The 22,022-nt window shown below is 49.6% G+C and overlaps 6 protein-coding genes across 6 annotated transcripts; 2 read left to right on the top strand and 4 right to left on the bottom strand.

The window, feature by feature from the left end:
- Positions 1-633: 633 nt before the first annotated feature.
- ENH_00063000 (hypothetical protein, conserved) lies at positions 634-2,497 on the top strand (the record flags this gene model as incomplete). Its single annotated transcript, XM_013577208.1, has 4 exons — positions 634-852; positions 1,021-1,299; positions 1,646-1,889; positions 2,193-2,497. The coding sequence occupies 4 exons, from the start codon at positions 634-636 to the stop codon at positions 2,495-2,497; spliced, it is 1,047 nt and encodes a 348-aa protein (XP_013432662.1).
- Positions 2,498-4,266: 1,769 nt separating this feature from the next.
- ENH_00062990 (hypothetical protein, conserved) lies at positions 4,267-5,765 on the bottom strand (the record flags this gene model as incomplete). Its single annotated transcript, XM_013577207.1, has 6 exons — positions 4,267-4,385; positions 4,543-4,638; positions 4,930-5,074; positions 5,243-5,331; positions 5,450-5,550; positions 5,698-5,765. The coding sequence occupies 6 exons, from the start codon at positions 5,763-5,765 to the stop codon at positions 4,267-4,269; spliced, it is 618 nt and encodes a 205-aa protein (XP_013432661.1).
- Positions 5,766-7,333: 1,568 nt separating this feature from the next.
- On the bottom strand, positions 7,334-13,762 carry ENH_00062980 (hypothetical protein, conserved; the record flags this gene model as incomplete). The annotated part of the gene is made up of 17 exons (XM_013577206.1): positions 7,334-7,695; positions 7,879-7,953; positions 8,112-8,227; positions 8,358-8,470; positions 8,637-8,761; positions 8,922-9,054; positions 9,250-9,871; positions 10,066-10,112; positions 10,235-10,327; positions 10,575-10,797; positions 11,082-11,206; positions 11,373-11,516; positions 11,646-11,819; positions 11,983-12,332; positions 12,561-12,735; positions 12,963-13,223; positions 13,379-13,762. The coding sequence occupies 17 exons, from the start codon at positions 13,760-13,762 to the stop codon at positions 7,334-7,336; spliced, it is 3,522 nt and encodes a 1,173-aa protein (XP_013432660.1).
- Positions 13,763-13,804: 42 nt separating this feature from the next.
- Positions 13,805-14,087, top strand: ENH_00062970 (hypothetical protein, conserved; the record flags this gene model as incomplete). The annotated part of the gene is given in 2 exon segments (XM_013577205.1): positions 13,805-13,897; positions 13,902-14,087. Coding segments are annotated over 2 exon segments (279 nt in total).
- Positions 14,088-14,713: 626 nt separating this feature from the next.
- ENH_00062960 (hypothetical protein, conserved) lies at positions 14,714-15,668 on the bottom strand (the record flags this gene model as incomplete). Its single annotated transcript, XM_013577204.1, has 2 exons — positions 14,714-14,886; positions 15,053-15,668. The coding sequence occupies 2 exons, from the start codon at positions 15,666-15,668 to the stop codon at positions 14,714-14,716; spliced, it is 789 nt and encodes a 262-aa protein (XP_013432658.1).
- A 1,535-nt stretch (positions 15,669-17,203) lies between these two features.
- On the bottom strand, positions 17,204-20,516 carry ENH_00062950 (Flagellar associated protein, related, related; the record flags this gene model as incomplete). Its single annotated transcript, XM_013577203.1, has 3 exons — positions 17,204-18,957; positions 19,184-19,727; positions 19,752-20,516. 3 exons carry the CDS (start codon positions 20,514-20,516, stop codon positions 17,204-17,206), a joined length of 3,063 nt encoding a protein of 1,020 aa, XP_013432657.1.
- Between the last annotated feature and the right edge of the window lie 1,506 nt (positions 20,517-22,022).

The following is a 22,022-nucleotide window of genomic DNA, read 5'->3' as shown; positions in this document are numbered from 1 at the left end:
TAGATTCTGGATTCAATGTTTTGAGTGCAGTGCTACAAGAAACACTTCTGCAGCAAGTGAAAGGCCAGATATCAAGCTTTGAAAAATCAGTAAAGAGAAAACTGCTCCTGCAGAGGGTCAAGGCAAGCAACTGTGGTCCCCATGGGGGCTCGCCTGAAGGGCCTCAGCAACAACTGGCAAAGGCTGTGCGCGCGTCACTTCCGATTTCGATCTTGTGCGGCGGTTGCTGCGTGCTTCTGCCCCTGCTTTCGCTCGAGGCAGCAGTTTATGCATTTCAAAGCTCCGCGGAGATGCGGGATGTGCGAGACTGTGGGGCATTAATGCCTATAAGAATGCTTGCAGCGGAACCGCTTAGTGGGGCATATGCAATAACCCAAAAGCTGCTGGCTGTGAACGCCGAGGTGTGTTCTACATTGCAGAGCTATTTGGGCTTGAGCCTAGGCCATCTATCTTGACACAATTCGTTAGACTGTCGCCCTGCCAGCCTGTAGCTCGAACTCCCAATGATGGTGCATTCATCACTTTTGTTCTGCACTTCTTTGTGTCCTAAACTATTCTGGCTTTATGTCCTTCTTTTGTGGGCTCATACTTGCTCAATGCAAGGCGTACTGGCTGTCAGTGTGGATTTGTCCAATGCGTGTGGCGCAGAATACGTTCAACCACTCCAGACAAAAATACACGCAGCCAGCCGGAGGTGGCTGGCGCCCTGTCAAAGAGCTCTCAGAAAGTATCAAAACGGCCTCAGCAACGGTCCAGAAGCAGCAAACGCAAAGCGTCGAAGTTCCTCCAAAAGAATCCAAGGCCACTGGGGCTTCACTGCAGCACAGAGCGAAACTAAAGGACACGACAAAGGTGATACAGACGAGCATCTTCTCTTTGCTTCCACCAGAAGGTACAAGGGGCTTAATGCTTTTCCGCCTGAAGTCAAACACGGGCCACGAGGGGAACATAATAATGGAAGAGCCAAACCGAGGCTTGCGATCAAGCGATCAGATCATGTGCATTCATAATGCTGCTCAGCAAGATTCGGCGTGGTGTTCAACTGTTGCTGTTGCTGCTGCTGCTACAGATGCCGAAGATAGTACCGCTCTTCTTGCCATTGCAGAGGCGCACCGGATGAAGCCGGGAGAGGATATTAAGCAGCAGCTGCAGGTGGCGCTGCAGCAGCAAGATCATATTGGCAGCACTCCAGGGGCTCTGTCTAGGCTTGAGTATCCTGTGACATTGCTTGCCTCCCTTGGTCTTGATAACGCTGGAGTTGGAGGAGGAATTTACGCTCTTTCTAAATACGTCTCGCGGGTAAGTCGACGTCTGCGCGTGAAATATGAGAAAATGGTGCAGAAAGAACACATGCGTTACATCCACCTTAGAGTAACTTGCGGACTCACGACCACGCAGAAAAGAGACAATTTTAATAGAAACTGAACTGGCAGAAAAGATACATGCAGACACATGAGCCAGGAAAGGCTATATATGCCTCAAATCACTCTTGCTGGCATACAGCTGCGAGGCAGCCAGTCCACCACGTAGAAGCAGCTGCACAGTGTGAACAAATCAACACAGGTGCCCAGGGCACCCAGAGTCTTGCAGTGCTTCTGCTGCTGTTCCAGGTGTGCCGGCTCTTGCTGCATTTGGCTTGGTTTAGGCCCTTCTCAGGAGAAAGGACTCCAACATGCTTCTGTCGGGAGTGCGGGTAATGGCCACGCTGCTGCAACTTGGCGTGCAGCCTGAAGGAGATAACGCTGCAGTGGAAACAGCGGCGGCGAAAGTGTGGCATGCTGCAGCTGCTGCTGCAACAGCTGAGGAAGGAACTTACTATGAGGTGTCCCTTGATGAGGAAGACTTTTTGCTATTAAGCGACCCTGTAAATATTTGGAGTGCAAACTGTAGTAAGCACATGCCATAATCGTGTGACTTTGCTTTAGGCGAGTGTCTTACTTGATTTTATTTGTTATGCAACTTCTGCATCTGCTCAAGAGCATGCGCAGCTTCGTATGAGACTGCACTGGGTAATACCGATATGGTTGATTTTTGATTTTTTGCCGCTGTTGCTGTAAAGCTCCTGTGCTGCTGCCTGCTACTGCGATTCAGACTCACCCAGGGCACAGCCCTTGTGCTGTTGCATGTTCTGAAAAAATGTTGCGATCTTGTAATGCAGTAAAACGGACAAGAAGCTGTTGGTACTGCTGCAGGTCCGGAGACACTGGCAAGCTTCAATAATAGAGGCTGCCGAAAAGCCGATGATCTCGTCACTTTCAAAGCCCAGCGCAGCGGCATTATCAATGCCCTCGGGATATGGTTTGAGTTTGACATGGGAAAATACACGGTGTCCACCCAGCCCCTTTCCGTGAGGAAGATACTGGAGCAGCAGCAGCAGCAGGAGCCTGGAGGAGCAGTGATTGGTGATGCAACTGCTGGCAGTAGAGCCAATGTGCATTACACACAAGCCTGGAAGCAGGCAATGGTCTACTTCCCTCCCCAGCCAGTGGGTTTTTAGAGCCGGCCCAAGAGGGGGGAATTATGGGGGAACACGTTTTTGCTTCTGCACCTGCTGTTGCCGTTTCTCGTGTTCTCTCTAGTGCTGCTCTCCCCAGGCATAAGTGCACCAGTTTAAGTGAATCACTAAACGGCAAAATACCAAAGCCCCCTTCTTCTGTCCACATAATTTAAGTATGCGCGTGCATACTACGCAAATGGTTAAATAGCCCTGCTGTCCAGGTGTGTTGAGCCGCCTGCCACAGTACCGTGGGCCTGACTTTTGTTGAGCTCTAATCAGCAGTTTCGGGAGCTGCGCCATGTGCTGCTATTAAGGATGCCGCATAAATTGCAGTCGGAGAAGCTATGGGTGCTGAAGTTGTTACGGGTGCTTTTGTCCTGCAGGTGTCACGCGGGGAGACCATTCCCGTTCGTCTGCAAGCAACTGAAACCAAGCTGAAAGCATTCTTGAGTCCTTGCAAGAAAGCAGAGGAACAGAACGAAACTACAGAAGATAAAGAGTAGGGACTACTAGACTGCATACGACACTAACAGGAAATGCCGTGCCACTTTTGTTGCTCCCCTGCTTCCCACCACTACCTGCACCGGTACTCCTCGCTACACGCCAAGTCATTGGTGCTGGCGGTGTTGCTGCGGTTACTCATTGGTGCTGGTGGTGTTGCTGCGGCTACTCTTGTAGGTATGAAAACCGCATGCACTCGTTGTGGAAATCTCTGCGTGAGGCGCACTGGGAGGCGTCTGAGGCCTGGGTTCAACTACTTTACTCCCCAACCGACTCCGCAGCAGCAACAGCTGCTTCACGTCCCCAGCCTGCACAGGTACAAACAGCGAAGCGTCCGAACAACCACGCTGGCTTAGGCTGCTTCAAAATTTTCGCAGTAGTTTTTGAGTGTGTAGTAAGCCCAGTAGTGGCACTTCTTCCACTCTGACTTGTATAAAAGACTGCACTGTATAATGCGTGCTAAACATAACTCTTTGGGATGCCTGTCGACTTGATTGTTGCTCAGTAGCATTATTTCCCCAAATATATGCTGCGTTGAGAGTCACTCAAGTCCGTTGAACATCTGCGCAGTTGCCTTTCTTCCGACACAACACCTCGAAATCTTTTTCTCTGCCTCCTGCTGTCCGAATCTCTGTCCCTTCCTGCTTTTGCCTGTCTCTCAGTCTCCGTCTATCATTATTTTGTTTCCTCTTTCTCTACTGCACTACTTGCTTGTGGGTGCTTCACTGAGTCGCTTCACTTTTTGTGCGTTACTGTGCTTTACTCTGTCCTTTCAGATCGTTGCCACAGCCACAGAACTTGGTTGCTGGGCCGGCGAGCAGCGAAGCTTCTTCCTGGATCCTGGGGACGCCGCAGATGTACTTCGGGCACTGTTCTTCTGAATAATGAGCGTTACTTGCTAAACACTATGAAAAATAAACTCTCGACGTAAACACCAGTCTAGTAATGCTTCTGGTGCCTTCCTATACTTGAGTTTGCCCCTTTCTCAACCTTTACAGTGTTGGCGAACTAAGCCCCAAACCGTAGCTCGAGAAGCATGCATAAGTGACGAAAGACGAAATTAGGCATGCCCTCAAGGGCACTGCCAAACCATTGGTAGCCACACAGCTACTAAAAGTCGGCTTTTATTATGCTGCGGCACGCCAAGCAGCAAGAATCGGGGATTCACGCTACACCTGTCGTAACGTCGCTTTCATGCTGCATACACTGCAACGGCTTCTAAAAGTGCTGCAGTGAACCCCGGAACAAAAGGTGATGCGAAAACGACTTTAGCGAGGTTTCCTGCGTCCCCCTGCCTGTACAGTTGTCCATCCATCCGCTCCCGAATGGTGTTCTTCTGGCTGTAGCTCATTTGTTGCTCCTGCTGTTTGACGGGAGCGTGTTGAAGCTGAGAGCGAATACCGCAAACGCACGAAACTTCACACCGTTTTCATGTCGGACATCACTGCTTCGTGTCAGCCACCACAAAGCAATAAAAATAGTTGCATTCCTAGATCCTAGAATCCTGAACCGAGGCTCTCAGCACTTCAAAAAAAAATGCGTACCGATGCCTTCGTTTGGGCTCGGAGCGATCTCCACAGATGACATGAGGTCTTCTATCTCCCCTTCAGCGTCACTGCCCTCACTCATACTACAGTCAGCTGAAGAAATCAACACCAGCAGCAGAAAAAGAATCACGCACCTGTAGACAGATGCAAGAACCAACTGGTATAGCAGCAGCACCCGCGTCGGCAGCACCACATTCCCGTGAAGCTGCCCGGAGAAGTGCTAGATGTAAGAATCTAAGCTACTGTGAACGAAGTGCTGTTCCGCCCGGCGAGCACAGGCACTGTTGCTTGTTTGGATAGCATGCAAATTGTATGACTGAAGCGGCAGAAATAGGCATGCATGCAGCACCAGCTGGTGCTGCGTGTAGGTGCTGGCCCCCTCACCTTCAGCTTCACGAGCATTCCCACACTGAGATTTTGCGCTTGAAGTCGCGCGCTGACTCTGCTGCTGTTTCACTACGGAAGCTAAGTCGAAGCAACCCCGGCTGATCTGCTCATGCAAATCTACCAACAGCTGAGCCACCTCCAACTGAGCAGAGGACGCGAACACAGTGGCAACAGCACGGCCGTCTGCAGGCTAGTAGTGTATCCAACAAAAATAATTTCGTCTTCTGTGTGGTTCTGGCCCTTACAACTCGATCTTTGAAGCGAAGGTTTAACATTGGGTAACTGTGAACTACTCTTCTGAGTCCCTCACGTCGCTGTCGTCTTCAACTGAGACCGAAAAATCGCTTGCGAGCCTCTCTGAAAGCGTGCATGCCAAGTCCTCCACGTCAACGTTTTTGTCTGCACAACTCCAGCTCAGCTACAGTCCCATAGTCCCTACGCAACTGCAGCTTCGGCTGCTGCGAGCAGCAGAGCATTACGGCGCGAGCATGAGAAGTCGGGTTTTGTGATATCTCACTCTCGCGAAACTCAGCAATGAGGTCTTCATACAGCTTCTGCCGCTTTCGATGTGAATCCCTTCCACCCCATCCTTGCTCAACGGCTAAGTTGAGGAGTGTCCTGCAGCCCGAACGGCAACAGTAAGGAGACAGAGGCCGTTTCAGTTGGGCATTTGAAGCATTGTATCTTGGGACACGTCATATCTTAAGTTGCAGATTGTGTATTTAGCAGTGATTAACGTAAAGGCCAGGCACTACACGTGCTCACCACTGCGCCAGGACCGCCGCAGCAGCTTCCCTGAAAATTGGCTCCGCCTCCTGGTGCCGCTGATGCATTTTCGGGTGCTGTTGGTGCCAATTTTGGATTTATGTGCAGAAAAAAAGTCTGACGGGCGTGAAATGCAAAGGAAAGGCGATTTCACCGATCTCTGCCGATGCTTATGGAGCATTGGAGAGGTCGGTGTACTTCGCCACTCCTCGAGCCTGCAGCGGACTCCGCGGTTAGCGCTGGCTACAATGTAATTCACATAAAGAAGCGAAGGTATTCAGAAAGACGGCCAAAGCTCACGCAACGATGACTTCAGAGGAACAGGTGGCGTGGGGAGGCTGCGGAGTGTCGATCAAGTGCCACGAAACATACTTTAGGGACTTCTAAAGTATGCTATTTTTTTAATGTCTCGGCGAATGATTAACATTGGAAAGATTAGGAGCTAAAAAGAGCACTGAAGAATAATACTCTTGCATGCGTTGGGCCCCACACGGACTGGACCGCCGCCGACGCTTCGAAGGTGCTGCAGACCTTGTTCCCAAAAAGACAAGCGGAAGAAAGCTGTACCTTAATATTCCTCAAAAATGCGAGCTTTAGAATTACTCTCTCAATATTGCTTCTAAATGAAGCCCAGTACTTGTTAGTTTTGCATGGCTGGCCCAAACCTATGCAGACGACTTCAAAGCCCGATGACACAGAAGCTGCGCGCCTTCCAGCCTTCGCGAAAGGTAGGAAGACAAGCCAGTAAAAAGAGATAGGCTATCACAAATTTCGCATTGCGTCATCACCCGAAATTGCTCTGGAAAGTTACTTTAGAGGAATAGAGCCCTAAATGCCGTTGGCAAACATAGAAGCACTGCGCTTTTGCGAGAATTTAGACAGCCGTTTCACGCCACACAGTTCAGACTACGCGCCTCAAGCATACATCAAAAGCTATCTTTATTCGTAAAAAACATTCTAAACGTTGGGCTGGATCAGAATTGGGTGGCATTCTGGAACATGGCAGCCATCGTAAGCCACAGGGTTGGGCTTGCGTGTGTTCGTGTCAAACCGGTGAATCGTTGCCATTTGCTGGTCCATAGTTTAAATTCACTATGATATTTGAGAAGACTTGCATTAGACTTCCGCAACTACACATGGAGGCTCCATTATGCTACAACAGAATGCGTGCAAGACCGACGTTTCCACGCAAGTGCTTCACACATCAATTTTTTAGAAACATCTCTTGGGCCAGTGTTCTAAAAATGGCTGTTTAGATTGTTTAACGCATCGTTTGGTTCATCTAGACATCGCGTGGGCCTTCGTCGAGTTAGACGGCCGTGACGAAGTAGCGGCAATGACTGCTTGTGCTCTTGAAGAAGAACTAAAACTGGGCTCACCATGCCCTCGCAGGCCTGAGACTATGTGTACATTGTAGAAAACGCGCAGCAATCCGGCGTTTTATACAGAAAGAAAGGGTTACCTAGAACTCAATCATGGGGTTAACAAGTGAAAAAGCTGCAGTGTATTATGAACTCCATGTGATTGCATCTAGTATATAGCATGCTCGCAGGTCTCCCATCTCCAAAAAAGCACGCAAGCGGCTGAAACTCTTGCTGTTTAACGGGTAAATTGGCGGGCGTGCAGCTCTGCGTTGCTAGAGCATAAATGCCGTGGTCATGAGGCGACTCTGCTTGTTCTCCAGATTCGCTTTGAGCTCCTTCAGATTTTCAAGGCCTGCATCTCGTTCTTCAGCTTCTAGTGCCTCTCTGTGTGCATGATGAAGCCCCACAGCAGCATAACCCACTTCCTGCTTCCGCCTCTGTACACGCTGCCGGAGTTGCTGCTCTTCGCCTTCTTCTGGAGACTCCGACGCATCTGCGACTGGTTTCGCTTCCAACTTTTCTTCAAGCGCAAATTCTGACTCAAGACCGAATCCACTTTCCGAAGCTACGTAAATTTGATGCTGGCGTACGATTGCCAAAGCCATCTGAAGAAGGTGTGGGTGTTTGACAGTCCCTTACGCACAAAAGTGGGCAGGATCGACGAAAATTTAAGCCATTACTTTCAGAGAAGCAACGCATTGCAAGATAATAGCAGCATGAGTTGCAGTTTAGGATGCTAGTAAATCATCTTAGCATTCATCTTTGGGTGTTTTCGCCTTATTGTTTGGCAGGAATACTGCTTGCGCCAACTTCTTACCAGCCCAGTTGTAGTACATGTGGCACATCTTGTACGAAAGAACAGCAAGGTATTGTTTTGACCAATCACTTTCGTCTGAAAGCCCACAGAAAGGAAGCCAAGCACCCCACTTGGCCTCACACAGTAAAAGTTTGGCTACCAGTAAGCCCTTCTAGCAGTTGCCAGGCATCGTTCTTCTTGATTCTCCAGGCTCCTGTCGACGTCAGCTGCGGGAAAACAGAGTTTATCCTTACTTTGCACAATATGAAATTCGGAAGCAGAAGGAGACCCTCGGGTTGGATCAGCTGTCCCAATGAGGAACTTCTCTTCGAGGGTTTCCGTATTTGGAAGCACCGGGGTGATAGGTCCACTGCACCACAGCAGCAACGGAGAACAAGGGCATAAAGTGTGGTGCACTTCTCGAGCAGTCCTTCGTGCATAGCAGAGATGCTGGCAATGCAGTAGTCCCCTGATCAAGGCTACGCTGGAGAGAGGCTAACCTATCAATGTATGAACCGACTGGGAGCCCTTGAACCCCTTCTCTTCCCTTCATGAAGAACTTGATTGGGTTGGCGGGGCGATGCGGGTTTACCAAAACATTAATGAAAACGCGCTGACACATTCCGCAGACTGCACAGGGGAATCTAGAGCTATGGCGGTTACCCCTGCAAACCGTGGGAAGGATTAGAAAACTTCAGTGTGATGCTTATACGGGTACGGAAATGCAGCATTTGCTCTTTTATTTGTAGAGCTTGCACTGCAACTACAAGCAAATGTACCTGAAAAATCTGATGCACTGTGGCTTTCTTTAAGTAGATGATGTCTCCGGGATTTAGCCCGCTACCGACGATTTTGACTTCCGCAGCAACCTCTCCATCCACAGAGACAATAGATGCTCCGAATTCTGCATTACAGTCGTAACTGGAAGCTGGTGCCAGCGCTTGGTGCTGCCTCTTCTTCCACGTGCATTCCTCACTTTCATTCACTGTGGCTGCTTGGAAAACGCGCATGTTTGTGCGTCACATATTTGGAGAGACTGCGTTCGATGAATTTCTCAAGCTGACCGTTGGAGCCATCAGCCGATGCTGAAAACAATAACGTCGTCTTGATCATCCACCTGGAATTCGCCCTAGCGTATACCAGAATAGGATGGTCCTCCGGTAGTGTGATTCCTTCCTCATCTTCTCTTCGCTCAAACTGAGGAGGGCAAAATTAGAAGAAAGGCTTTCAGGTTCAGCTCTGCTATCAAAAAGAAAGAAGGAATTTGAGAAAAAGCTGTCGCGCTTGCGCTTATGTTGATGCCTCTTCAAAAGCAGAAGGTGGCATGAGCAGCAATCTACCGGTTCCATAATAGTCACCACATAGTACAAACACTTGGAGTTGAGTGTATACCTGGAACTTTTGTGGTTCAGGGAAGGTAACGATGCCGACTATGAAACCTAAAGGTCTGTAGAGAGGCACCATATCCTCCGGAAGCTTAAACCGAAGGATGTATCGGCCTTCTGAATCGGGAATTGCTCTTGGACAGCTCAGAGTTTGAGCTTCCGGCAATGCATATTGTCCCAGTGCTTCCGCTTTGCCAGCAAACCTCCGCATGGCAGAACCCGAACACACCGACACAGTCACTGCAAACTCTGCATCCGGGAATGCGGCTGCCATTGCATGTTCTACAGTCAGTTCACACGTTTCTGGAGAAAATTCGATTTTCCCTAGGTCAGCATCAACAACTCTTCTGATTGCTCCTACTTCGTGGGCCAGAACGTCCCTTATCTGAGAAATGCCGCTGGGAGACGATCTATATATAAGGAGATGAACCGGTGCACGCCTAATCTTTCCATCGCCGAACCTAAGGTTCAGTTTTTCCCAGAAAAGTTTAAAATGCCTAGCCATGTCCCTTATGACTCCAGCACGGTAGTTATGCGGCGAAGACGCTCCAATGTGGCTGACAAACTGAGTATGTTCGATGTTTGTTCCGCCGACAATGCCAACAACCCCGCAGCGTGCGTTCGGTGGCCTGAAGACACGAAACGTTCGCAGCGAAAGGCACTTTCCGGAGTAAAGGCTAGCAGCCTGGAGAGAGATGCATTGGTGCAGCCTTCAGATGCACTGAAATGATAGGCAATTCAGTGCCTGGCACTGGGTTACCTTCGAAGCCTAGCTTAAGTATGATGTGCTGAAGGTCTAAATATGCGCCGATGCCATACATACCCGAATGAATTGACTGCAATGCCGATCACCCTTACTACTTCAGAAACCTGAAACTATACACACATACGCTCCTCAGGTAACCACTCAGCACGGTTCTTCACCTGACTAATTGCAGAATGCAAGGAAGAAGGGTAATTTTACCACATGCACATGACGCAGCTACACTCACCTTCTTGATTCCCTCACTTAGCGGAGCTAGCAGCTGGTCGGCAGCCCAAGGCACTCCAGCATGATTTGAATCATCAGTGATCTTCGTCTGGAACTGTAGGTATACGTTCCACCACATATTCATCGACTTATCGTCAGGTCTATTCTTAAAACTCTGAAGAGTCTGCAGCTTGCAGCATTGTATAGGAAAGTCTAACTGAAGTGACACCTGCACATTCGCACAAGGGGGCCAGCAAGATACCAGAGGTAGCCCTGTTTTCGTTACGTAGCACGGGCACCTTACGTGTATTGTGAGATGATAGACAAACCTAATGTGCCGCAAGGCCTTTCGGGGCGCGTACTTGTTTTGCAGCCACTCGCACTCTGTTGTTGACCTCATCTGAGTCATATGCAAGCAACACAATGGCCCCCCGGAGATACTGCCTGTTTTCACTAAAAAGTTCTCGCAAACTTCTCTTTGTCCGTTCTACCCTTCCTTTCTTCCAGTCTTGCTCGCTTCTGACAAAGTGCTCGCAGCAGGCAGGAGCTTCCATGTCAACCACCAGTTGATTCTTGTAGCGAATTCTAAACGCCCAACACATTTTAATCTGTGCACCGTTTTTGTTATTCATTATCTATCCTGGGATGCACCAGGCTTGGTGCCGGACGATTGCGCTGCAGCTACGCAGAGCATCACATCCAGGAAATAAATCACGCAAAATGTTCACTTTTTGATGCTCTCGGGTTCGGCTGCACGCGAAATGGCTGTTTGGTGAACCACGCACAGTCCCCAGCTTGTCTCGCAATTAAGGGTACTTTTAGTGGAGTGCGAACAGTTTCAGTTATCTTCTTCATTAAAGGGTAGTCACCTCTGGCGTGTGAGTTCGATTGTATTATTGATAGTTTCTACTGCTCTAGAACTACCGTGTTCCCTGCGCCCAGTGCAGACAACCAGCATCCAGCGACCACTCAAGGGAACTTTGTGACGTAGAACCTGAGGAGAAGGACAAAAGAAATTTCACATAAATATTTAGCTTTGCACTGTGGAGGAGCCATCGAAACCTGCAAGGAGTAGCTGGTGCATGTGGGCATGTGGTTATACCCCTCATCCTGCATCTAGTGGGACTGATGTCTCGTCGGCACTTCCAGAAATTTCGTACGAGGTTGTTGCAAAGCCGGGCACGGAAATCTGGGGATAGGTCTACGTATGTGTCTTGTTGATGTTCTTTTTCTTTGGCGCCCCACGAGATCCTGGGCTCCCCAAAGGATGGAGAGTTTTCTATGAGCCTTTTTAGACTCGTTATCTGCGTATTACTCAAAAGTACACATGTTCAAGTGTCGAATACAGCTTCTTGCGCACAATCACCCAGAATAATTTCTTTAAACTCCCTATTGGTTGCCAATCACGTGGCAGGGCATGCGCTGCAACGTACATTCTCCTGGATGTCCACTGGGAGCCCGCTATCATCACCAATGCGCAACTTTAGCTCCGCCATTTGTTCTCTCACTGCCGGCATGCGGAGGATGCTGTTCATTAGCTCCGTGCACTCGATTAGGGTCTCCTGAGCGCTCTTAGGCCTCATAATAGGTCGGCAGCTTCCTATCGCCTAAAACAGTCGCGCCGCAGGCGTCAGCTTTACATTTTCGCGTCACCACTGCTCACAGGGATTTCGGCGTGTGTGTGTGTCAGTGTCAGTATTCCGGTGCTCTTTTGAGGTCCGTTGGCACAGCTCGCAAGCAATGTCACAGGGTGGGCGCGTACGACCTCACCTGCGGGGCTTGTGCAATGACTCTCAAAAGGTTGGCAGGTAAGTAACATAGTCTCGAACCTCCGCGAGCTTCTTTTGTTGTCACCACCTGTTTTCCATCAACATTCTGGTTGTATACATCTTTAAAGTACTGCGCTACGCTAATCGTGGCCCCTCCTTTTTCAAAGGTCGCGCGGTCGGCCGTTGTGTCCGTCACTTCTACAATTCTGTAAATATTTCCTTTATGCACTGCAACGCAAAGACGGTTTCTGTACTTAATCCTGGCCGTTTGATAGTCCATCTCCCGCAGGCGATCTTCTAGGAGGCCAGGCTCAAGCTTGCGGTCGTGCCGGTTCACCTTAATAAGCCAAGCTGCAACAACGAGATAAGTGCAGAATATGGATCATCAGTCACGGAGGCTAAATTGAAGGGAGTTATTGGCTGGTATCGCTAGGGGCGCTTGCGCACCTGTTAAGTTGTTCGATGTTGCTTTACTGTGAAACAGTGATACGGCTCTCTCCAATGGAGATAAGTTTTAGCCATATGCAGAGAGTGACTAGCCAAGCAAAAGCACTGAGACTACCACTGTGGACAGCTTACCCTTTTCACTTTGAATCAGCGTTGCATCAATGCCGTAGAGCTGCGCATCAGTTCTAAGAGTACGCGTATCTAGTTTAATGTACTGTGATTGGCCCAGAGCCCTTCGGAAATTCGCTGCCTCCAACGTAATCATCATGGCCGCAACGAAGTAGAAGCGCCAATTAGGGCCCGTCAACTGATCACCGAACACAGTTATACGGCAGCAGAATGCAAAAAAGCTGGCCGGTGCATATATGCAGTGACAGTTGATCAATGTCTGTACTCCACGGTACACGAATAGAACTGTCATGGATTTACAATGTATTATCACGTGCGAAGACTTGATTTTTCTCACGCTAACGGAATGAGAAGAAAGTCGGTGTGCAGTTAAGCCCAAGGCAGTCCTAATGAAGCTCGACTCACCTGCCGTTCCTCCCCAAAGGTAACATTGTATACCTTCGATGCAGCTTCTCCTTCTCGTACAGCAACCTCACGTGTTTGTTCGTCAAGTATAAGCTCTCTTATGCGTTCTGAGTAGACGATAATCCACCTTAATAATTCCGAGTGCTGAGCCCCTCTTGACACAACCCTCCTCGGTGTCTCGCCGGCCAGCGGCTTCTGGGTTCCCGTTAGAGATTTGAGTAGCTCAGCCACAACCTTTCTACGCTCCTTCTTTTCCTCAACCTGTTGACGCAAGATAGTGTTGGAGTAAGTGGAACGAACTTGGCCTAGAAGAATTTGGCAGTATTCGCTATGGATAGTTCGGTTGGCGTCACGTGCACCTACCAATCTTTAAGTCCCACTCTCCTTTAGGTTAAAAAGGCGTCACGCGCACCTACCGGTCTCCCAGTCCCACTTTCCTTTATGCTCAAGGGATAACCCCAGGCCTTCAGGTCACTTTCTAGGTGCATGCTCCAGGCATTGCAGAGCACCTGGCCCTTTCTCTGCCTTGTCGATTCGAGGGCACGTTCAAGATACTCTGGCAAACGTTGCTGCCTTTGGCCTCCTCTAAATCCCCTGCCTCTCCCACTTAGAGTGCATCTGTAGTCCGCTTCCCGTAATCTACTGGGCTGTTCCGATGGCCCCCAACTTCTTCTGCTCTCTCCATGCCGTCGCTCTTCTCTTTGCAGACCCCTGTGGCCACCTCCACGTTCCTCTTTCGGGCTTCCTTGCCGACCCGGCCGTGGATCCCTCCTCGTGCCTCCTTCACCTCGCTCCGACATATTTTTTTAGTTTCTCTCTTACCCCTCTCCTGATGCCAATCCATGCCGGTTCGCGTTGGCCTCGCAACGTGTGGGAGCGCTGGAGGAGTGGGCGGCACGCAACGCATTCAAGCTTTTCAAGTATATCCTGTGTTATGAACTCCAGCTGATGAGTGGTCTGTCCCCTGCCTTCGTGGCTCGCTGGAAAGAAGCAAACTGTGCCGGCTCAGTAAGCTGCGTACCACCGCGCTGTGCACGTCACTCTCGCGCCACACAACCCCACGTAGTCCCTTCTGTACAGCAGCTCGGCACAAGCAGTACAATGCCAGATGCCTATCGAAACTGATTTCATAGAGAATATAACTGTTCTGACCCCAGTAGAGCCTATTCAATAATTGAGACCACCGAAATAGGGGAGCTCTCTGTCGCGTTCGATAGCGACCTTAACACACAAAATTCGCGCGTGATATTGTTTGAACTATCAATGCTTAGTTGAAAGTTCTTGATTTTTCCAAATTTGAGTCTCTTTTGGAGTAAGACCTACGAGGTCACCGCTTCTCCGGACCACGCACGAGCACACGGCTAACTGCATGTTGCATGCTTGGCAAAGGCGAGAAACGAAAACACTCATTCGTAATAGAGCGTTTGGAAATGCCAGAAAAAGATATCGAAATTCCTTTTGGTGCATACTGGCAGGTTATCCCCACCAGCATGAAGCACCGAGGTTCCCAACACCGTGTTGCACCAGCGATAGCAGTACGTTCAGCGCAATAAAGCCCCTAATGTTCCTCTGCGCCTTTAGGTATTCTCATCGAAAATCAACAGAAAGAAAGTACATCGGCAAATGCGTACGCATAGTAATGACTGACTGAAAGGCGTACTTTGGGCAAGACACTCTACTTTTGACGAACTACTGATCCGACTAATAACAAATTTGTTTCAGAGTGAATACTAGTTTAAATTTCTTCTATATCATAATGCGCCAGAGAAAGGCGCTATCAACCGTATCATTGCCACTTCTTGGCCCTGTGAGTATGATGTTCCGGGGGCTCCGCGGTAGTAAAGCCTTGCCGTAGCCGTCACCTCTTGGGTTTTCAGAGCTCCAGGTGGTATATGGCTCAACACACTGCGGATGCGTTCCTCTGCTGCAGACGCAGGAACGCAGATATTATGAGGGAATTGAACTAGCTCGGAACATCGTTTACTAGCGCACGTAGCCTATACTCTTAAACGCTTCCCAGCCTGACTTGAGCGCAAAACACTCTGTTTAGGTGATCGTATCATAGAAAATTGCAGGTCTCTGCAACTCACTGGGTGTCGGGTTCTGAGGAGAAAAGAGAACACGAATCATTTGCTTGCTTCCATGGTAGACAGTCCCCTTCGAGGGCTCGAAAGTAAACAATCTTGAGTGGGGTGAAGGGTCTACACTGAACTCAAAGCTCCCCCAAACTTCACCTCGGATAGCAGCATAGGGAGGTAAACCGTGGCGACCTGGACCCCACGCTCCAGCAACCACTAGTGTGCGCGTGACGTCATCATCGAGTATGTCATTGTCCTGCTGCGTTCCTCCTGTTTCCCCCTTCTGCCTTTCTTCGCACGCTTTTGGAGGAAAACTCCCTATGTGTTCGTCGGACCCGTCGTGAATGGGCCTAGCTGCTGGCGGGAAACTTGTGCGATCCGTTGAATTCCGAGCAGAGGCAAGGGAAGGAGGGCCGAATCGTACTTCAAGCGCCTGCTGGAACTCAAGGCGCTTTTTATCAGCTCCGCATTCACTGCTCGCTTGTTGCACCTGTTGGTTAGAAGGCACCTGGTTTCTTGTTTTGAGGGCTGCATTTCCCTCATCGGCCGCCACACGATTCAAAGGAGCATCACAGTCGTCGGTGCCTAGAAGGTTACGCTCTGCAGAAAGCCTTGGAAGGAGCTCCATGCAGCAAGCTAGACAGGTGCTTCCGTCCTGCAGTGCCTCGCGAAAGTTCCTACCTTCAGCACGGCCGCTGCAGTCACATCTGTGGCTGTGGCTATTGTACCCACTGCGCAGTGAGCAGGTCCCAGATTCGCGAGGGGAGGAAAACGACCCGCCGCCTAGCAGTGGTAAGGCCACATACATCGGATTTGCTGTCGCTAGGCCAAAAAAGCTTAATGTTCTCGGAGCTTGTCCCTCAATCGCAAATGTAAGCTCAAAATCACCTTTTAGCCAGCCCTCTATAGCGCAGACGGAGGAAAATCACGAAAACGTACTTAGCTTCTGTTCTCTTCTGATGCACGGCCATGTTGTTCCAAGCCTTCATAATGACTCAAGGAGGCTAGATTAGGCGCGACAGACAAGGGGAAACTTTACCTGGGAGCTGCGGCCTAAAATGGAATGCCACGTCCACTGAGCTCGACCCAAGGAGTACACCATGTTCTAGCTCGCACGAGAAGCAATTCAGCCCTGTGCCTGCTTTGCCACAGTCTAGCTGAGGGTACCGAGTCTGCTTGGGCCGAATAGTAAATGCGAGTGGGGTGGATGTCTTGTTTCTGAGAGTCACGACGTAACTTGTGGATGAAGAACAGGCAGCTCCTGCAAGCATGTTGCAAAGTTTTGCAAAGCTTTTCTCAATTTTCATAAATGCGAAGCATGCATGCATGAAACGGGGAGGAAATAAGTCGTACAAATGAAATGTTGCTCGGACTCAGTGCGGAATCGCATTGTGCAGTGTACTGAAACAATTAACGTGTCCTGCGCGATTGTGGTAGTTGCGCTGTCGCTTATCGCGTCACTGCCTGGCAGGCGATTACCCTTGCCTTGGGAAGTGCAAAACACAGCACCCATATCGTAGGCTGCCAAGGAGGGAATCACGTCTACTGTTTGCTCGGTGCCTTTTCCACTCAAAGGGATTTTGATCCGGGTGCGTCCCGATTGTAGCGTGAGTTCTGCTGTGAAGTTCTGTGGAGACAAAAGGCATCATAACACAACTTCAAGTACATCAAGTAGTAAGAAGCAATGCTGTGTATAAACGGTGCAGCAAAGTCATTTTAGCGAGAATCCCACACACTCCCGCTGCTGTGAATCGCTTGTTCTGCAGAGCCAGTATCCGCTGTATGTATATATTACATTGCTAAATGGATGAATTTTTACTTGCCTTAGGGGCATTGGGCTGAAAAGCTATGGTGAGGCGCAGCGGTCGTCCAGGGCCCATCTCTCGGGAGGAGCTGACGAGATTGAATCTGCTGCCTAGCGGCAGTGGCAGAGCTTGGAACGAATGGTAACAGGGCGGTGCAAAGGGAGCACAGGTGAGAAATACGTGCTGGAAGACTTGTTGTCCCACCATTACAGAGCCGAAGTTAGCCTGAGCTGGCGAGGCGGCGACGAGTGCAGGTGTTGCGCAGGTGCAAACCTACGGAGATCAGTGTTAAAAGCAAGAACTCTGGAGCGACAACTGGAAACCCAGCCGCATGGTTGGAGTATGGGATGTTGCTGTGTCAGTGACAAAAGGTGGCGAACTCGGTATTTGAGAACCTCACCTCAATGAACGATTCCGCCGTTGGGCTAATAGGGAGCTGTGAAGACACAAGCTCCTCTCCAGAAAGAAAGGCGTCGACCTGTTTAGCCGTAAGACGATAAATTTTAAGCGGTATTAGCCAGCGAGCATGATGGTATGCCCGTGGGTTTACGAAAGCAAAGAGATCGCCACCCCCATCCTCTTCCAGGCTAGTCCACCGAGCGCCTCCAGCCCGGGCCACCTCGAGCAGAACCTCACTTATGTTTCTTCCACATGTTCTGTCCAAGGTGCAAAGCGTCTCTGCAGCATTAGCAGCATTTGAAGTAGCAGTTGCAGGACGTGCATCGTTACCTGCGCCCTCCGCGGATTCTTCCACAGCAAGTGTTGTTGAAGAGTCGCCTTCGTCTCCATTGTTCATTACAGGCCTTGAATTCAATCTACTTTGCTTGGCCTTTGCCTCTCCATGTGTCAAGCTCTTCTCCATTGTGTTCTTTGTGTCTGGAGGTGTGTTAACCTCGGTCTTGCTTGTCTTCTTTACACCTTCCCGGCCTTTAGCAGCCCCTGCAGTCGATGCTACTTGAGCCTTTTCTTCACGCACTCCCCCCTTATTGGACTGTACTTTTTTTGCAGATGCAAGTTTCGTACTTTCAATGACAATTGAAGTGACGAGTGATTTCTTAATATCATCTTCCTTTTCTTGAACTGGAGTGATTGGCCAGAAATGGTGCATTTTCATGTATTCGTTTGTGGGGGTAAAGCAGACGAAGATTGAGGCACAACGTTTCTTAAAATCCATCAGGATTCGAGTTGGCGTGATGCTGAGGCAACTTAGTCTAGACGGTGGCTGTTGGACATCTACCAAAATAGCCATTGACTGTGCGGCTTGCTTTGTTGTTTCAGGGAATCTTGCATGGTTCTGACCCCCCTCAATCTCTCCTCTCCCCGGTGCAAGTGAACTGACTGAAAGCTTTAGCTCTAGGGTTGCCGTTGACCTCTGGCCAAGTGGTATGGCAGGAAACTTTAAAGTGGGAGAGGGCAGAATTGAAATCGGACATTCCACAAAAGTGATCGCCCAGGGAATTTTCACTTCGTACGCAGCTTGGCTTGCCAAAAGGACCCGCAATCGCAGAACTCCTTCACGTTCTACAGCTTTGCCAGTGGCTAATTGTAAGGCATGCGCATCACATCGCAGCTTGGCAGGATCTAGAACAACAGCGAACGTCCGTGTTTCTCCAGGTAGCAACACACCTGTCCCGCCGTAATCAATGTGGGGTAAGTACTGGTGCAGATCGTCCCATGTTCTATTGTTTTCTCCCTTCCACTCCTCAGGCGCCAGAAAAGAGAGCGGCATCTCACGACCTCCTTCCGCAGGTACAATCACAGATCCGCATATCCTCTTCGAAGTGGGGTCCTCTTCTTTGGCAGAAGGCTCTCTTGATGCAGCAGCGCCGTTGCTCAGGTCTTGTGAAAGGAAAGTACTTACCGCGCCTGCTGCTGAAAAACTATCTTGATGTGTTTTAGTGGATAATTGTTTCTCAGTTCCTCCACAAATATCTGAAAATTGAGGCGGCTCCAAGACTCTTAAAGCGCGATCAGAGGAGCGGAAGCCGTACGATGCAATCAAAAGAGATGGATTATGCACTCTCATTAGCTGCATACGACGAGTCGTGTTGTCCGAAGTTCCAAAATTGAGGGTTGTACGAGAGAGGCGCAGATGAAGCTCAGTAAGGGTGCCTGCACATTGAATGAGGCATTGTTTACAAAAGAAAAATAAATGTGGTCCACCGCGTAAGAAGCGAAGAATCGCACACCTGTGCTATTTCTGTGGCACAAAAAAAAGTTTCCACCTCATTTGTGTCGCTGTGGCTTGTCCAAACGTGGCCCTTTCACTCAGCCAACAGCTGTACACATGCAAAGAGGAGGCTTACGTGATTGGTAAACGTGCCTTTTGGTTGCACACCTGTGATGGCAGTCTCCGCACAAAGTATTTGATCACTCGCTTTGATCTGAATGGGTATTTTGAAGGCTATTGCCTTCAGGTTGGTCTTGGCAATGACAGGAGAAAGAGGTTGTACGTATTCGGGATGCCGGTCGAAGAAGGGGAACGAGAGACACACGTGTGCAGTTAGAGAGGCCACTCCCCGTGGTTGTACAAAAGAACAACGTGGCTCTACCCATAGGACCCCCTCTTCTGCCTCGGGTGAAACCACCTGCAGCGTGCGAGTCAAGGAACTGTTGCTTGTGACTTGGAAATGCTGCCGGTACACGCGATTCGGTACACAAATTCCCAAATCATGCAACGGGGCGTCCATGCAGACAGGTGGCAAGATGCATTGCCCGTCCACAACTACTATCACATCGTCGTGCTGCTCACAAAACGAACGAAAATGCAAGTGGCCTACGCTAAATTCTGGTGCTAGCCTAGTGCCTAATCTGATGTCCAGACGAGTTGAAAAGACGCGGATTAGGCTTTTCCAGAGCTGCACTGCTTTGTATTTGGAAGCCTTGAAAAGTACGAATTATCACGCGATGCGAAGATGGAACAATACCTCTTTGTTGGAAAACTGCAAGGCAAAGAATCCAACAAACCGTCCTGTTCGGGTTGGAGCATGAACAATCGTGATCTCCTGAGTCTGAAGGGCATCTAACTCCCCCGCAGCGTTCTTCACAAGCGTGCTTCGAAGAGAGAGCTGGAAGGTTGTTTCTGGACAAGATGCCTCTCGACTAGCCTGCTCCTTTTTCTTTCCCAACAACTTAGATAGACCGCTAGACACTATTTTTGCCCAGGCAAACGTGTTGTGCTTGTCGGAGATCCTAAGTCGTTGTGCTAAAACTACTGCTTCACCTTGTAGAGCCTCCAGCCATCCAGAAGCGTTGAAGCTTCTCGTGTCCTCTTCCGCCTGCCCAAATATGCTATCTTTTTCTTGAATTTCTGTTGGCTGTGCATCTACAGAGTTCAATGTGGCAGTTTCCTCCGTGTTTTGATTTCTTGCAGGTAACTCAGCTAAATCTTGTACACTGTTGGTCGTCTCATTCGGCTGTTCACTTTGTTGTGAAGATGGGGATTCAGGCTCAAGATGTTCTTGGAGCTCCTCTGGAGTGACCGGGAAGAGGCGATAGGCAGTGCCAAGGCTTCCTGTGTTAGAAAGTCTAAAGCGAACCGCTGCCACTTCACCCAGTTGAATGTGTCCAGCAGGAAGATAAACAACTCCATCTGTAGGCGCCTCTTCTTCTGGACCTCGCTCTCCTCCGGTTTCTCGATATTTGTCACTCCGACTTAGTGCATTCTTCATAATTTTCGATTTTTCTCTAGTCAAAATCTCGGAAGCTGCAACACGAACCCCCTTTGCTGACGTCGGCGATTTGTGCAGGAGCTTCAAAAGCTCCTCAGGGGATTGCCTGTGCGGCCGGAAAGACAAAGCTGATCTTTTTCGAGAACATATTACTGGCAGCGATTGTGGCCCCGTGGGGGAAAGTAAAATGACTTCAGTACTAAGATCTTCCTCCTTCTGCGGAGCGAATACTACCGTCAGTCGCGCACTTCGTCCGGCGGAAATCCTCCCCGGAGCCTCGAATATTACGGAGATGATGCCTTCGACATCGTCAGCCAGGGGCAGTACTCGGAACGTGCTAAAGCCCAAGCTTACGTTGGTTACTTCGACATTTTGTGTGTACACAGCTCCTGCTTCGAACCCGTTAAATGCCACCTCCGCAGGGCAGCACCTGAATGATGGACCCGAGTGCACTCTCCCCGCTATGCGCTGAGGCGTTCCCTCTAGAATGGACCTCTGTTGCGCCTGAAGGGCTTTTTCAATTTTCTTCTGCTCGAACACGCTAAGACTGCGACTTAGTAGCCGAGATTGCTTTTCTGGGACAGTGGCATCCACGGGCCTGCAATTCAACAAGCACTGCGTCCCGAACTTTTGCTTAAACTGTATCCTTTGCAAGGCTACAAGTGCTTGCCAAGCGCTTGCGAGATGACTTACTTATCGGCTGCTGAAAGGTCTCTTAGACGCCCTGCATATGCGCTTTGTTTTCGGCTTGTGGAGGCAAAGGGGCCCTCGAGGTAACCCTTGTTTTCCGGTTCCGCTTCCCCGCACAAGCGCTCAACAGACCCCTGCCCATTATATTTGCTAGCTACAGCACAAAGAAGAAAAATGCCGTTACAACGTAGGAGTTTCTGCTGGCGGGCCCTACTGGATAAGAACAATGCTCTCTGTGGACATACCAACGACTTATCTTTTAGTCATATCCTTACAGCTGTCCTTTAATACGGCCACACATCGATTGCTGTTTCTTCTTTTTGCAGCCATTGATGCAAAATGCAGGCATCAGCACGACTGCATCTGCCAACCCATCAGATTGCTCGTAAAAGTCACGCTTAGGGTTTACTGGATTTCGTTATTTTTCCGCGTACTTGCCACAGAAGTCTTTGCTAGCGCCTTCTGAGCAGTAGCCCATTCTTCCTGCACGATTTTCTGGACGATGCTGCATGAGCGCTCACGTTGTTGTCGTTGCAGTTCTCGATTTTGCTCAGCTATTTGCTTTCTTAGTTTCTTTATCTTGTTGGAGGCGGGGCCAGCTTCGTCAAATGCGCTATCTGGAAGGGCATAAGCAAAAAGACTTGCACTTACAGCTGCTTAACTGAATGGGAACTCTTGATAGCTCCTGTGCGTCCTTAAACTCAAACCCAGTCACCTTTGCTTTCACTAGGAGGCAGAGCCACATGCATGCATTCTGCTACATGTGGAACTGGTTTATAAGTTCCAAAGTCCAGTTCAAGCACTACCAGGAGCAAC

The sequence above is a fragment of the Eimeria necatrix genome, genomic scaffold (genome assembly GCF_000499385.1).
Source record: "Eimeria necatrix Houghton genomic scaffold, Enh_scaff55, whole genome shotgun sequence".
Classification (NCBI taxonomy): domain Eukaryota; phylum Apicomplexa; class Conoidasida; order Eucoccidiorida; family Eimeriidae; genus Eimeria; species Eimeria necatrix.
This window is presented reverse-complemented; position numbering and strand designations above follow the sequence as displayed.